Raw genomic sequence first — 13780 nt, forward strand, 5'->3', positions numbered from 1 at the left:
TGTACAGAAAACATTTTAATTATATATAAAACATCAGAGTGAAGCGTTCGCTCATCAGGAGAGAAGAGGTGATATCACACACATCATATGTTCTACTCCTGCTCCTCCTCCTCAGCCTCCCCATCTTCCTCAGCCTAACAAAGAAGTTTGACTACACTGCTGACCACTAAGTTTCCAATTTTCCCAATGTGCCATTGTGAATCCCCATTTTTCTAATACAGAACAAAATCCATTTTTATTCTCATCCTTGAGCTTTCAAATGTCTAATTAAGCCATTGTTAATCCATCATTGTGGCATTTTCAAATCCTTCCTCCTTCATTTCATTTCCATTTTCCATCATAAATCTCTTTTGAATCCATCATCCTGCCGCTTTGAACCCCTATTGATGCTTTCACTTTGCCACTTTGAGCTCTAACTTTAGTCATCCCTGTTAATTACCATCCTGAATTATTTATTTGCCATTGTAGTCGCCCTCTGTACCTTCTGTTTTAAATATTTAATTGTGCCATTTGATTCCCTCCTTCATGCAATTTGTCATTCATTGAGTCCTGTTTGAGTCCTCCCTTGTTTATATACGGAATCACCCCGTTCTTTCAGTTCTCAGCCCTATACTGGTCTCACTTTTCCATTTAAGCTTACTTTTCCATTTAATTTCCATTTAATTTAATGATTAATTTGATTACAGATGATTACATTTTTCTCTATTTGAACTCGTAATATGCCATTTGGAATCCCACCTTCTTCCCATTTTAGATGTTTCTATTGTATTGAATCAAATTTCTTTCTCCGGTTGGTATTTTCTTTTCACTGTGCAATTTACAATCTTTGGTTTCAAATGATTTTGAATCATCTGTTTTATGACGAGCCTACTTAAAAAGGTTAATTGTGCCATTCAGAATCCTTCCTTCATCTCACTTTGAGTCAATCCATCTGAAGTACTCAACCTCTGTATTTGTATTTTTATTGTGCTGTTTTGAATCCCTACTTTGTATTTCTTTTCAACACTAGTTTATATGTTGATGAATCCTTCATTAGCTTACTTTGAATGTCTCGTCATGACATTTATAATCCCCTCACCTATTTTTTGATACGTGTAGTACTGAATTTGCAAACTGTACTCTCTTACTGCACTCGTTTTAACTCCTCAGTTTGACTCCTGTAACTGTAGCTGAGTCTGTAACCTGTAGTCTCTTACTGCATCTAATCTCCTCCTTTTAACATTTTTAAATTTTAAACAATCCCATCTCTAATTTTATGTTTTTAATTTTTTGATTACACCATTTTTCATTCTTAATCTATCCTTTTTGCAGTCCAGTAGGCATTTTTATTTCTATTCGTTTACTGAACCATACTGAATCCCAACATCTTTAAATTTTTAATAATTTTGTTATTTCACCTTCCCCTTTCTTCCATTTTTTAAATCTTTCTTTCTGAATCACTAGCATCTAAATAGTTTTTGAATCGATGGGTATTCCAAGATGAAATTAGCTTGCTTTAAATCTGTCTTTATACCATTTAGAATCCCTCCTTAAAGCTGTTATCCGTGTTGCTGTAGTACTGAATATACAAAATTTCATCTGCATTAAAGCTGCATTATTTTGTTGTTTTTTTTATTGTCATTTATCTTTTTATTCTTTTTTTCATCCCCAGTTTCTACTTTTGAATCATTGATTACATGATGACAAGTCCGTTGAATCACTCATTCAGACTGCCTCCTTAATTCTGATTTTGGTTCACTTTACCTGTAACTGAACCTACAACCCCACAGTTAAACATTCATTTTTAGACCCTTCCTGTGCCATTGTGCATCCTTCAGATTTGCTAGTATTTGCCAAATCCAGACTTAATGATGAACTCTTTGTTGTGCTGTGTTAGTGTTTCTTTGTTTTACTGTTTCAGTATTAATGCATGTGAATGTTTTCTTCCTTCACTGTTTCCATGTTTCGGTCTGATAATCCTCAGCTCACTCTTAATTACTCCCTAATAATTAGAAAATCCTGATAATCTGCTGCTTAATCGAGGCAATTCAGCTAACTGACAGCACACGGGCACACACACTCAGCAGTTATCAGCCTCATGAATGACTTTGAAGCAGATAATTCTCTGTGTCTCAACATGCACTAATTACCAGCAGCTGAAAAATGCTGCAGGAGTCTGAATCAGCTCCTCTGGAAATTACAAGATACACAGCTAATATTCACACACACAGACAGACAGAGAGAGAGAGAGAGAGAGAGAGAGTGAGAGAGAGAGATGCTGGTGTGTGTTTGTATCAGTCACAGTCTTTCCTCAGTCAGCAGTGTGAATCTTTAGTCTCGATCAGATAAAAACGGCAGTCTGCTCATTTTAAAGGAACAGCTCAATGTTTAGAGAAATCCTCTTCCTTCGTGTCTTTCCCACAGTCACACGAGGAGATGGATATCAGCTTTATCTCTGTGGAAGACCTCTGAGTGGAGAAAGGTGGTGCTGAAAAGGAAGCTCTTTTTGGCTCATATTTGCTCAGAAATGGGATTGAAAGGTCGAAATGAGGATGATAATCGCACATTAATAACACAATTTGACAAATTACACTTCAGCTTAAAAGACTTTTAAAAAAAATTAAATATAAATATAACAGCTGATGAACATACATGGTCACAGTCATGTGAAACTTTGATTACGGTCCTACATCAAAACTCAAAATCAAGGCAGTTGACAGACTGCATCATTGGTAGGTGTTTCAACCACTGTTTACTTTTTTTTAAAACACCCAAATGGAAAAGTTTTTAACAGAAAAAAACTGTAAAGCCAAAACAAATCTATGACATTTTAAAGGTAACATTTTCTAATGCCTAAAAACGTGCCAGCATGTAGCTAAAATGGACCCAGGCCCTTAGGTAGTTGGACCCAGCCAACTACCTAAGTGCAGAAATGCCAATGAGAAATGTTTCACCTCACACAGAAACTCTTACACTCTTAAAAGCAGTACACAGCCCACATGAAAAACCAGCGCCACTTTTCAGTCTTTTCAGGCTATGGACAATAGCTCCTAATGCAATGAGACTGACCTGTTAATATTTGGCCAAATTTGGCTAACAGCTGATCATTGAGCTTAAACATAGAAGGAAGAAGCTATGACCACTGACCAAAGGTTTATTAGCTTTAAAAGGATTGTAGAATAAAGAGTGAGTTAAACCTAAACCCATCTGTTTGCACAAAAACTGCTTCTTTATTTTGTCACCATCTTTAAATTTCCTGCAGACTAACAGCAGACACCCTCTTTCTCTCTTCGTAGCAGAGATGCCAGAATGCAGGAGAGGGTCTAAAGTGGGCCTCTTCCCACCTGTATTTACTATAATTACTTTTTAAGGCTTTTTAAGGTTTTTTGTCAATTTCGATTATTCATATAAGATATACATCTCCACCTAAATCATTCACATTACAATAGATTAAACCACACAATAATGTTTTTCCTGCACATAAAGAATTTTGTGTGGTACCAGTACTAACATAACTCACATCAACACTTCTGGTAATGAAAACTGATGCATTCAAAGAAAAGAATACAGCACCGTTAGACGTGTTTGCCCCCATCGTTCATGGCAGCAGTATTGTAATGTGTTATTGCCACCTAGTGTAGCATGTTTCTGAGTAAGCGCAGAATATAAAGGGTCGCATAAAAGATAGAGAATGGCAGAAGCCAACTCAGCCAGAAAACCAACATAAATAAATTAGCAGGACGCTACAAATAAGAGTCAGAGCAGCAGGAAGCAAAGCAAACAGTGTGAGAATTTGACAAAGATTTAAAAGGGTTGTTTCAACAGCTCCAAAGCAGAAACACACACATGCACACAAAGAGAGAGAGAGAAGCTGCCCACTGCCCCCTCTCTCTGGTCCAGCTATAAAAACCCATTAGTAATCACTCCTCGACTCTCAGTGGCTCTTTTCGCCCAAACGACTTCCATCCAGCCAATCTGCATAAATCTGCATTAATGGACAATTTTCCCTCCACAGAAAACAAATGTGCTTTAAAAAAAGCCTCCTTATCTGTCAGCTTTTAGAGGAAGCATCAGCACACACACTCACACAAAGACACACACACATATACGTAACTGCAGCCTCTATTAACAACAGATAAAACCCAACAGACATATCATGACACGCTTACAAAAGCAATATAACACGAGTGCCGGACAGAAGAGTGCCATGATGCTGATGCTTCAGCTGCTGAATCCTCCCACAGACCGTACAGGAAACATGCATACGGCCACGGGAACTCCACTCCAGCTTTATGCCCTTCGCCATGTTGGTTTGTTTTCTGGAGCCAGAGGAGCCGTTAGAAGGTCAAGTGCTACGTTAATGGAAAATGCTAGGAACCTTTGGTTAGTAAGGTGACATTTACAGTTTAGACACATGGACTGCAGTACTGGACTTTTCTAGAGGTGCAGGTGAAAACATGGTGTCAGGTTGGACTTTAGCCAGTCTTTAACCTGCAGCTCCCTCGCAGAAACGTGTGATGTTGGACTGCACCAGTGCAATAATAATCCAGTTAAGAACAGTCTGCAGGGATCGTGGATGGTTTAAAACATGAATGTAGATGCCCTGTCATCACCCAATGGCCTCTGAAGTACGGCTCTGAAGCCACGAGTTGAACGTTTTCACTGTCGCCACATTTGTGCTTTAAAACTAATATAAACTAATATAACGGATAGGTTGTGGTCATATACTCCTCATGTGTTTATGACCCAGAATGACTGAGTCCATAAACTCACCAGGAAAATGTTTAGAGGTCAAATGCGAGATCAGATATACTCAAAGCATAATCTTGAGATAAACAGCATAAAGCAAGACTGTCTGTATTTTGAATATGTTTTACAAGGCCAGCAGGCGCCAACAGTTCAAACATGTTCATTAGTCCAAACTAACTCAGGTGACACCTGCCTCCAACACCAGGAACCAACAGTCAATCAAAGCGGAAACATCCCAAACTTTAAGTAGTGGTTCAGGTGGCAGAGGGGGCCGTTGACCAATCGGAAGGTTGATGGAATGATTCCCGCTCATGCAGTCCTTGTGTTGAAGCATCCTTGGTATCAGCAAGATACTGATGCCGAGGACTCAAACTAAGTAGAAAGGCACTGTATAAGTACCAGTCCATTTGATGTACAGAGCAGAAATATGACACAGAGACTCAAACAGGCTGTAAACATTGACACCTCACATCTGTAGCCTGCCTCAAGTGGACATGAGAGGTTCATTTTTATGCTCCAGAGGTTGCACCCCACATGATCAACTTGTTTAACTCATTTGCTCTTTAGCACCGCAATCAGGACAAACTGCACTTGAGCTTTACCGACTGACTCAAGAAATCACACCAACGTTTAACCAACCAGGTCTGTTCTCCTCGAGTTTTCTTTGTGGGTAAAACCCCTTCGAGGTCTGAAACTCTGCAGCAAAAACCTTTTCATTCTGAAAACAGCCTCTGGTCTGCTGCGCCGTCCTGTTGCCACGGCGACCTTGACCTGGATAAGCAGCCGGAAAATGGGCGAGATGATGGATGGCTGTGTGAACTTCTGAAAGTAAATGTTTTTTAATCTGGATTTGTTTACGGGCTCCGCAGAGTGAAACATAGGCAATAACCAAACAAACTGTAATACAACACACACATTAACCACCGAAACACACACACACGCACACAACCCCACGGCCCATCAATCACACACAGACACACTGCTGCGCTGCTACATAGCTGAGTTTCAATCAGACGCTGAGAATCTCATCAGCATTCACAACAAGTCTCACCAAAAACACACACACACACACACACACACACACACACACACACACACACACACACACACACACACACACAAGGTTCTGCATCATTCAAGACATTTAAAGGTTATACATTATTCTATTTATTCCTTGTTCCTGTTTGATTCATGTTGTTTGCTTTGTTTGCTTTTTGATCCTAGGGGTTTGTTTTCCAGGCAGATCATGTGACTTTTATTTGCCTATCTTGCATCACAGAGTGAGATAACTTTAAAAAGTCTCTAGCACTTCTTCACGTGGCCACCAGAGGTTATTAAAACTTAACTACACACTGTAACAAGCTGCTCACAGCAGTGACCTGTGACACTGCTTAAAAATCACTCCACAGAAACTTTATTTCCTGTCTTTCACAGATATTTCACCTCCGGCTCTCCTATTCTGGAAAGCACGTTGAGTTACCATGACTACCGGTTAACGTCATCTGTCCAGTCCTATCGGCAGCTCATGTGCACATTGGAGACGACATCTTTAACCCGTTCATACTCATTTCCCCCACATCTCACCTGTCTTGTCTTCAGGCCTTCTTCCCCTCGAGCAGCTCTCGGGTGTTTTCGGCGGCCCGCGCCAAACTGTCAGCCATCAGTGCATCCTCCAGACTCCTCCTGGCCTGGTACACTTTCATTTCCTGCTCCCTGTACGCACGCACGCACACACACACGTCTTTTTCTATTAAGATGTCTTTACTATTACTCGTAGTCCACAGTCTGCTGGTTTCTCCTGACAGTTTTAATTTCATATAAAGACCATTTTTATAAAATACAAACCTGAAGCAACTTTATTAATCAGAGCAAATGTATCAAAGCCTGCAGACTAATCCTGCACCTGAAGCACTAAATCTTAATACAACAATGATGAACAGAAAACATAAATCATAGAAAGTGACACCTACATTAAAAATGAATAAAATTAGAGTACACAGTTCTGATTTTGTGTGTCCAGTCCTACTGGCTGATTGGATGCATGTATCAGCCTACAAGAATTGGTCGCGTCCATCACAGTGTTTTGGTTTTTGTTTTGTTTTTTCAGTTTTTTGCTATTTCAATAGTTTCATCTTAACCTTGTATTTTGTGTCATGACTGGATATTACAGATGCACATAGCTTTTGGGTATGGAAACTCGAATTATTTTGCCTCAAATATGCATCCTTTTTATCAGCCAGCAGGGGGCGACTCACAGAGCTGCAGCTGTGTAGAAGTCTGTGAGAAAATGGCTACAGGTTCACTTGATTTATGAGCACTGCAAGCACTTTCCTGCTGAGTTTATGGTCTCAGTCACTAGGTCGAGTCTTACTGAACATGACACCAAGTTCATTTTGTAAATTGTGGTCCCTGGTGTGGTGTGCTCACATTAAACACGAAGCAGTTACACTCAAAGTCTATGCAGAAAACTGTAGGACTTCTAGTGAAAAACTGAAAGTAAGTCTGTTCCAGTTGTCGGATATTTAAAAGATGCAAAGTGCTTCTAAGTTTATGGGCTTGGTTATGCATTATTCATACTGAATAAAATGCTTTATCCACTTTCTACATTTTGATCATTCTGGTTCAAAAACAAGAATTATCCAGGACACTTATCCAGAATACTCACTGGTTGTTGTGTTATTATCCAATGATCTTCACTGAAGAAGACAAACTGAGGACATATTTATCACTTTTATATAAAAATAATGTTGTAATTAAATGTATTTGTGCAGAACAGACTCAGCCATGTGTACATCTGAGACTGAATCTGGATCAAGAAAGAAAACACAGTCAAGTCAATCGAAAGATGCTTTTCGTGGGATAAATAAGACTGTTAATTAAAAACTGAGATTAAAAAAAATAGAAATTGTGTCAAACAGCGGGAGAAAAATATGAATAAGCTGACCAAAATGAAAACGTGAGATTCCAAAAACAGAGTTGTGTCGGCCTGATGTGCCACAGGAGGAAGAGGTGGTGGAAAGATGAGGAAGAGGAGGGAGAGGAAAGGAATGAGAGCAATTTAAGATGACAAGCACATTCAACTGGAGAGAGAGAGAGAGAGAGATAGAGAGAGGGAGAAGGAAAGAGAGAAAGAGGAGGTAAGAGGGAGAGAATGGGAAATTAATGGAGGGGAGAGATAAGGAAAGGAATACGAGGAGGAGGGATGGAGGAAAACAGAGGAGGAGGAGGGGTGGAAATGGAAATGGGATGAAAGATGAAGGTGTGAAAACAAAGGAAGAGGGGGATGAAACATGGGAAGGATGACGCCGATAAAGTAAGGAAGAATGAAACAGTAAAGAAAGGAGAAGTGGATGGAAGAAAAACATCAAGAAATATAAGAAAGGATTACAAGGGGAAAAGGAAAGGAGCACAGAAAAAATGAATGAAAAGAAAATAAGATTAGGAAGGAATGAATGGAAAAGAACGAAGGGAAAGGGAGTAAAAGAGGTGAGAAGAAAATAGGAAGAAAAAGGGGGAGGAGAGAAAATGGGAGGGAAGGATCTAGTGAGGTATTCGAGTGATTCTGCTGTAATGGCTTTGGCCAGCTGTTCTCCCCAGTGTTTTCCACCGGACACACGCACATACATATATATATATATATATATATATATATATATATATATATATATATATATATATATATATATATATATACAGCCAGATGTGTGTCCCCACAGTGCCTCCTGCTGTCAGCATGTATTAATTGCATTCGTGCTTTATAGGGACCCTGGTCTGGCAACACAGACAGCAGGAGCAACAGGATGATACTGGAGAATCAGCTGCTTCACTTTTCAGATAAATTAGACTATATCAAGCCCACAGACATTCAAAGCAAATAGGAAATAGGAGCCCTGGTGTCCTTATTAATCAAGAAATCCTGGTGTCCTATCTATGGTTTTGTGTAGGATAAATATGTACTGAGCACTCAGTTAGCATTAGCCAAGAAGCTAACTAGAAAGAAAACACATCCAGAAGAGTGTTTTATATAAACAAAAGCACTTTTTTCTCCCATATTACAAAGCTGTGACATCACAACTACATGACTGGTCAGTTGTTGTTGTTGATCTTGGACCAACATTATTATGATGATGAGCAACAAACCCAGCACAGGGATATCACACCGTTCAGAAATCCAGCTCAGCGCCTCAAAATAGCTGAGTTGACACCCAGCAAACAGCTAGCTGGCAGCTACAGCCGCCTGTGTCGCTAACTTATCCAGCCTAATGAATTTCTAAACACCACCATGTATATAGTTGTGGGAGTACAAACAGAGCTATAGAGATCAAACCACTTTTTGTATCAGGCTGTACGCTTCTACCTACATCTTTGGAGTCAACCTGAAGTGGCCATTAAACAGGCTGTAGCTTTTGGCACGTAGAGGAAGAACCACATACTTCCTGGGAATCATAGTAATAATGGAGGTAATCATGACCTGTAGCTAAAATCCTAATGTCTTCAACCTCTCATATGCAGGTCATTCAAAGCAGATAAGAACAGACTGTGAACATTTTTGGCTCAAGACTTATTTAGCAGTTTGATATTAAATTGAATCATATGTTTCATGTTAATTTCCCAATGTGGCCCCCCCCCCCCCCCGACTCCCTTCATGCTTCATTTCTCCTCATCTCTCCTTGTCCATCTCCTATATCATCACCTTCTCATCCTCCCCTCTCACTACAACTGATTACTCCCCCTACCCAGCATGCATCAGTTATCAACCCGCATCTGTCTCATCCTGGAAGGCGACAGAAATCGTTTTGCGTTTCATCAGAGGCTAGAAGGAATGAGAATTTACATTTTTCCATGTCTAACACACAAAACGCAGCTATGCTCATCAAACGGCATAACCATCGAACAGAGAAAACGCATCACATAATTGTGTTTAATCTCACTGGTTAGCTCATACAGTATTAGACTACTCACCAAGCATTACTGTACTGATACAGTGGATCCAGAAAATATTCTAGAAAAATTATATGCTTTTCAAGCAATCTACAATTAATGAGACATTAAGTGGAAACAGCTGCTTTTCACTTTAATAACTCTTCAGATGTGTCCATAACTGACTGAACACCTGGAGAATCTGCCAAAAACATTGATCAGGCCTATACTGTAGAGACAGCACACCTGTATCTTCTCAAAGAGCATTAAAAGTAAACTGGGATAAACATCCACTTCACGTTCCAGATAAACAACGTCAAGCCCACGAGCATTTAAAATAATTAAAAAACATAGACTAAATAAATAAATCGGAATCATTGTTGTCCTGGCTTAAATAAAATTATAAGTACACTAATATTAATACACTGGAGCTTAAACCTGCTTAAACTGGTTTGTGCACATCTCCACCACATGTGCTGAAAGTTGGGATATTTGGACAGGAGATTAGCTGTTAGCTAACACTAGCAGACACAAAGTCACAGACATCTGTTTATTTGTTCAGTATTAGTAATAGACTCATACACAGTGTTGGGGAGTAACGGAATACATGTACCGCCGTTACGTATTTAAAATACAAAATATGAGTAACTGTATTCCGTTACAGTTACCGTTTAAAAAGGTGGTATTTAGAATACAGTTACTTTGTTGAAATAAATGGATTACACGGAGGTACTTCCCTGTTTCATATTGTGGCGGGTCAGGCCTGTTTGGGTTTTGTTTGACAGCTACGTTCTGTTGTTCCAGGCAGCAGCGTTACGGTTGCCATGGTTACAGGGTGACGCTCTCTCTCTGCGTGTTTCCTCGGTGAGAGAGGCCTTTTTGTTGTTGTTGTGCTAAGCTAATAGGCAGAATGCTACAGGTATAGCTCTAAAGAATGTAGCATCATAGGCAGTGTAGTCCGTGCTGCAGGGAGAATGGACTGCCATACCCGTTATGTGTCTGTGAGCGAGGGAGGGAGAAAAAGGAAAAGTACGAGCTGTCATCGAGCAAAAACGGGAGCTGGAAGCATGTAAATATAATAATAACCACTGCAGCCAAGAAGAGTGCCTGACGAGCCCAGTTGTAAGTAAGCTATTAAGACTCGACTGTACACCGTGTTCGTGTTTTCCTCCGAAAACAATAAGTTCTGTTGGAGCAGCTTTTCAACGCCTCTCTCTGTCTCTGCTAGCAAAGTTGACCCAGACAACAAAGTAAAGCTAGTTTTCGGCTACGTGCCGACACAGAACCCACTGTATTAGCCAGAGGTCCCTTTACTACGGTTCGGAGCCGCGGACCTTCAGTAACAGTAATAAATCACAGCAATAGTACATTCATGTAGTTGTAAACAGCATGAATATATTAAGTAATCCAAAGTATTCAGAATACGTTACTCTCATTGAGTAACGTAACGGAATACGTTACAGAATACATTTTGGGGCATGTATTCTGTAATCTGTAATGGAATACATTTTAAAAATAACCTTCCCAACACTGCTCATACAATACTAGAATTTAACTCACCAAAACTGGAGCACAAACTTCTTAGATAGTCTGAAACATGTACTTGGCGACTTATAAGACCTACTAATTCCCTTAAAAATGCTTCAAAACATAACAGCACAAACACAGTCAACAGGTCCAGGAAAACAGTCAAAACAGCACATGAACAACTGAAGAACAAATCTGGTGACCTTGGGAGGCTCGGACAAACCTCAGAACTACCGGAGTGATATCTGAGGTTGCTCCAGTTCCACTGGAGCTTGAATAGTTATGTCAGGACGAATTGGATAAAACTGACAAATTCAGGTTTCCAAAGCTTGCCTGAAGAGACACAAAGCTGTAACTACAAACAAATCCCGTTTTCTCTTTCTCTTCTGTTACGCTATCCTTTAAAGTATGCAAAAAGTAAAGAGGAGTTTCTAAATCTACAAAACCCGCAGAACGTCAATGCCTTATGCCCATCAAAGGACGATGCTTACAAGCTGAATGGATGCATTCTGTTTAAAACTGGTGATGACAACATCTCTTAAGACGAATTTAGCTGCAGATGCAGGAAGGCCCACTTTAAGGCTCCATTGAGAAAAAGTGACAATCCATTAGGGGTAAAACTAAGAATTAACGAGGTTTCAGTAAGGCTAGCATGAGTCCATGGCTGTTGCTCATAGACTCTTAGGTTGGAACTCACATGGAGTTAACTTTAGAAGCTTATAGTCTGCATCTTTATCCTACAATAAGGATCTGTAGCTACTGTCATATTTTGAAATATTTTATTCTGAGTGTATCTGAGAGCTTTCTGCTGAGCTGTGTGTGATTTGTCACTTCTGTGTGTGATTCAACTGAGGGCACAATTAGCATTTGAAATACTGGTAAATGATAAAAGTCATAAAAGTCATAAATGTCAGTTATGCAGCCACAATAAGCTGCTGGTCATGCTGAGCCAAATGAGAGTGAAGCAGAAAAATCTGACTGCACTAAATAGAAAAAAGAAGAAAAAAAACTTGTTTTAAATTACAGCTTTTCCATTTGTAAGAGGGGCAACATAGTAATAAAAAGAGTGAATCACATAAATCAGCACAAAAGTTACTAGAAAATTTTTAAGAGCACTTGCAGCAATTAAAATTTCTGCAAATATTCACACAAGTACAAAGGTTCAAGGATAACAGTTTTTTTTTCAAGTTTAAGTAAATAGAAGTGCAGAATAATTCGCCACTAAAAACAGCTTCATCATTCAGGAGGAAAACCTGCTCAAACACACTGAAGGTGAAGATGAATACAACTTCTCTGAGTCACTGAGTGACAAAAACAAGAAAAGCAGGACTCCTGATTCTTAAACACAATAATAAAGATCACTCATTTTGGACCAGATGAACAGAACCAGGTCACCAATGTCTTCTTGGATGTTACCCGGCTAAAGAAACATCGCCTTTACATTTAAATGCAGTGAAAGAGTTAAAGGTGAAAGGCTGTCTTTTGAGTCTATTACGAAGACCTTTACTTGGCTCAGCCATTCTCCAATTCATGTTTACCCACTCAGCTATTTTCTGTTGATCTGAGGTGTGAACTGTACACAGCCATCAAATCTAAAATCTTGTTAGACGCGGTGTCCCATTTACACCTCAGCGCTGCGTTAAATATGCAAACACGTCTCTTTGCCTTTCTTTCACACAACATCTGACATTTTATTTGGTTGTGAAACGGTCTGATGACTCAAGCGCACAGACTACCCTATCAGCTGACAAATTTTTAAATATGTTTTAAAAAACATGTTTATATCATTTATGTTACTGTGTCATGGTGCACGGACTTGTACAAGCCTCAGGATAGTCAGTGCTTAATGTTTACACCAGCATTTGTGTCAATAGCCTTTTTGTACTGATGACCACGAGCCGATAAATAAAAACTAATTCACGAGGACAAAAACTATTATGTATGAAATAATAACAACGTGAAAATATTCTGGACAGATGACGAGATCCACTCAAAACTAATTAAGTTGTGCAGAGAAGCGGCACGAGTTTGGAAGTGATCCAATCAGAAGTAATCTGCTTGTGCGGGAATGTTAGACGCACCCATTTGATCCACCCTCCGACAAGTTAAGCTAACTGCCAGGATCCCTGTTTCACCCTGAATGTGACAAAAAAGCAGACAGGTGGAGACATTTTGCATTTGATGTCAATTAAAGAGATGCTTTGTGAACCATGTGGAGGAACTCGTTGGTACAGCAGTAAAAGAAGGTCTGGATTTAAATCTGCTGGTTGTCTGAGAAGTTCACCAAGCTGCTCAGATGTCCTTTTGCTTTAAAACCAACTTTATACGTAAATGGTTGATTTGATTTAACCCCCTCAGATCTAAGTCATCATGGAAAGCATTTATGCTTATACATGGAGGATATGATTGTTATTGTCTCACTGATGAATTTATAAAGTGCAGTGAAAAAATAGGCAGAAATACACAGGAGCAATCTCTGGTACCGAACAGGTTAATCACTGCAGTTGTTCTACTGAAGTGTACGTCAGGTTAGACCTTGGGTTAGGTCACAGGGCTTCAAAGGACTTTGTGGTTACAACGTAGCTGTGGCACAGAATTCCCACTG

General features: G+C 39.6%; 1 protein-coding gene across 3 annotated transcripts in view; it reads right to left on the reverse strand.

The window, feature by feature from the left end:
• Positions 1 to 13780, reverse strand: part of mbd2 (methyl-CpG binding domain protein 2) — a 36778-nt gene that overhangs the window by 8547 nt on the left and 14451 nt on the right. Inside the window, exons 6-7 of one of the 3 annotated variants that reach the window (XR_014875068.1) lie at positions 5823 to 6441; positions 648 to 5774 (exon numbers count right to left, since the gene is read on the reverse strand). The exons of 1 other annotated variant lie outside the window; for it this stretch is intronic. Coding sequence is in view for 1 of the 2 variants with exons in the window: in XM_085166181.1 (XP_085022307.1) it covers positions 6324 to 6441 (118 nt within the window). In the remaining variant the exon portion in view is untranslated. Of the gene's footprint in view, positions 1 to 647; positions 5775 to 5822; positions 6442 to 13780 lie in introns of those variants that run through there. One more of the 3 variants, XM_085166181.1, reaches the window with a different exon arrangement.

The sequence above is a fragment of the Neolamprologus multifasciatus genome, chromosome 7 (genome assembly GCF_963576455.1).
Source record: "Neolamprologus multifasciatus chromosome 7, fNeoMul1.2, whole genome shotgun sequence".
NCBI classification, from domain to species: Eukaryota; Metazoa; Chordata; class Actinopteri; order Cichliformes; family Cichlidae; genus Neolamprologus; species Neolamprologus multifasciatus.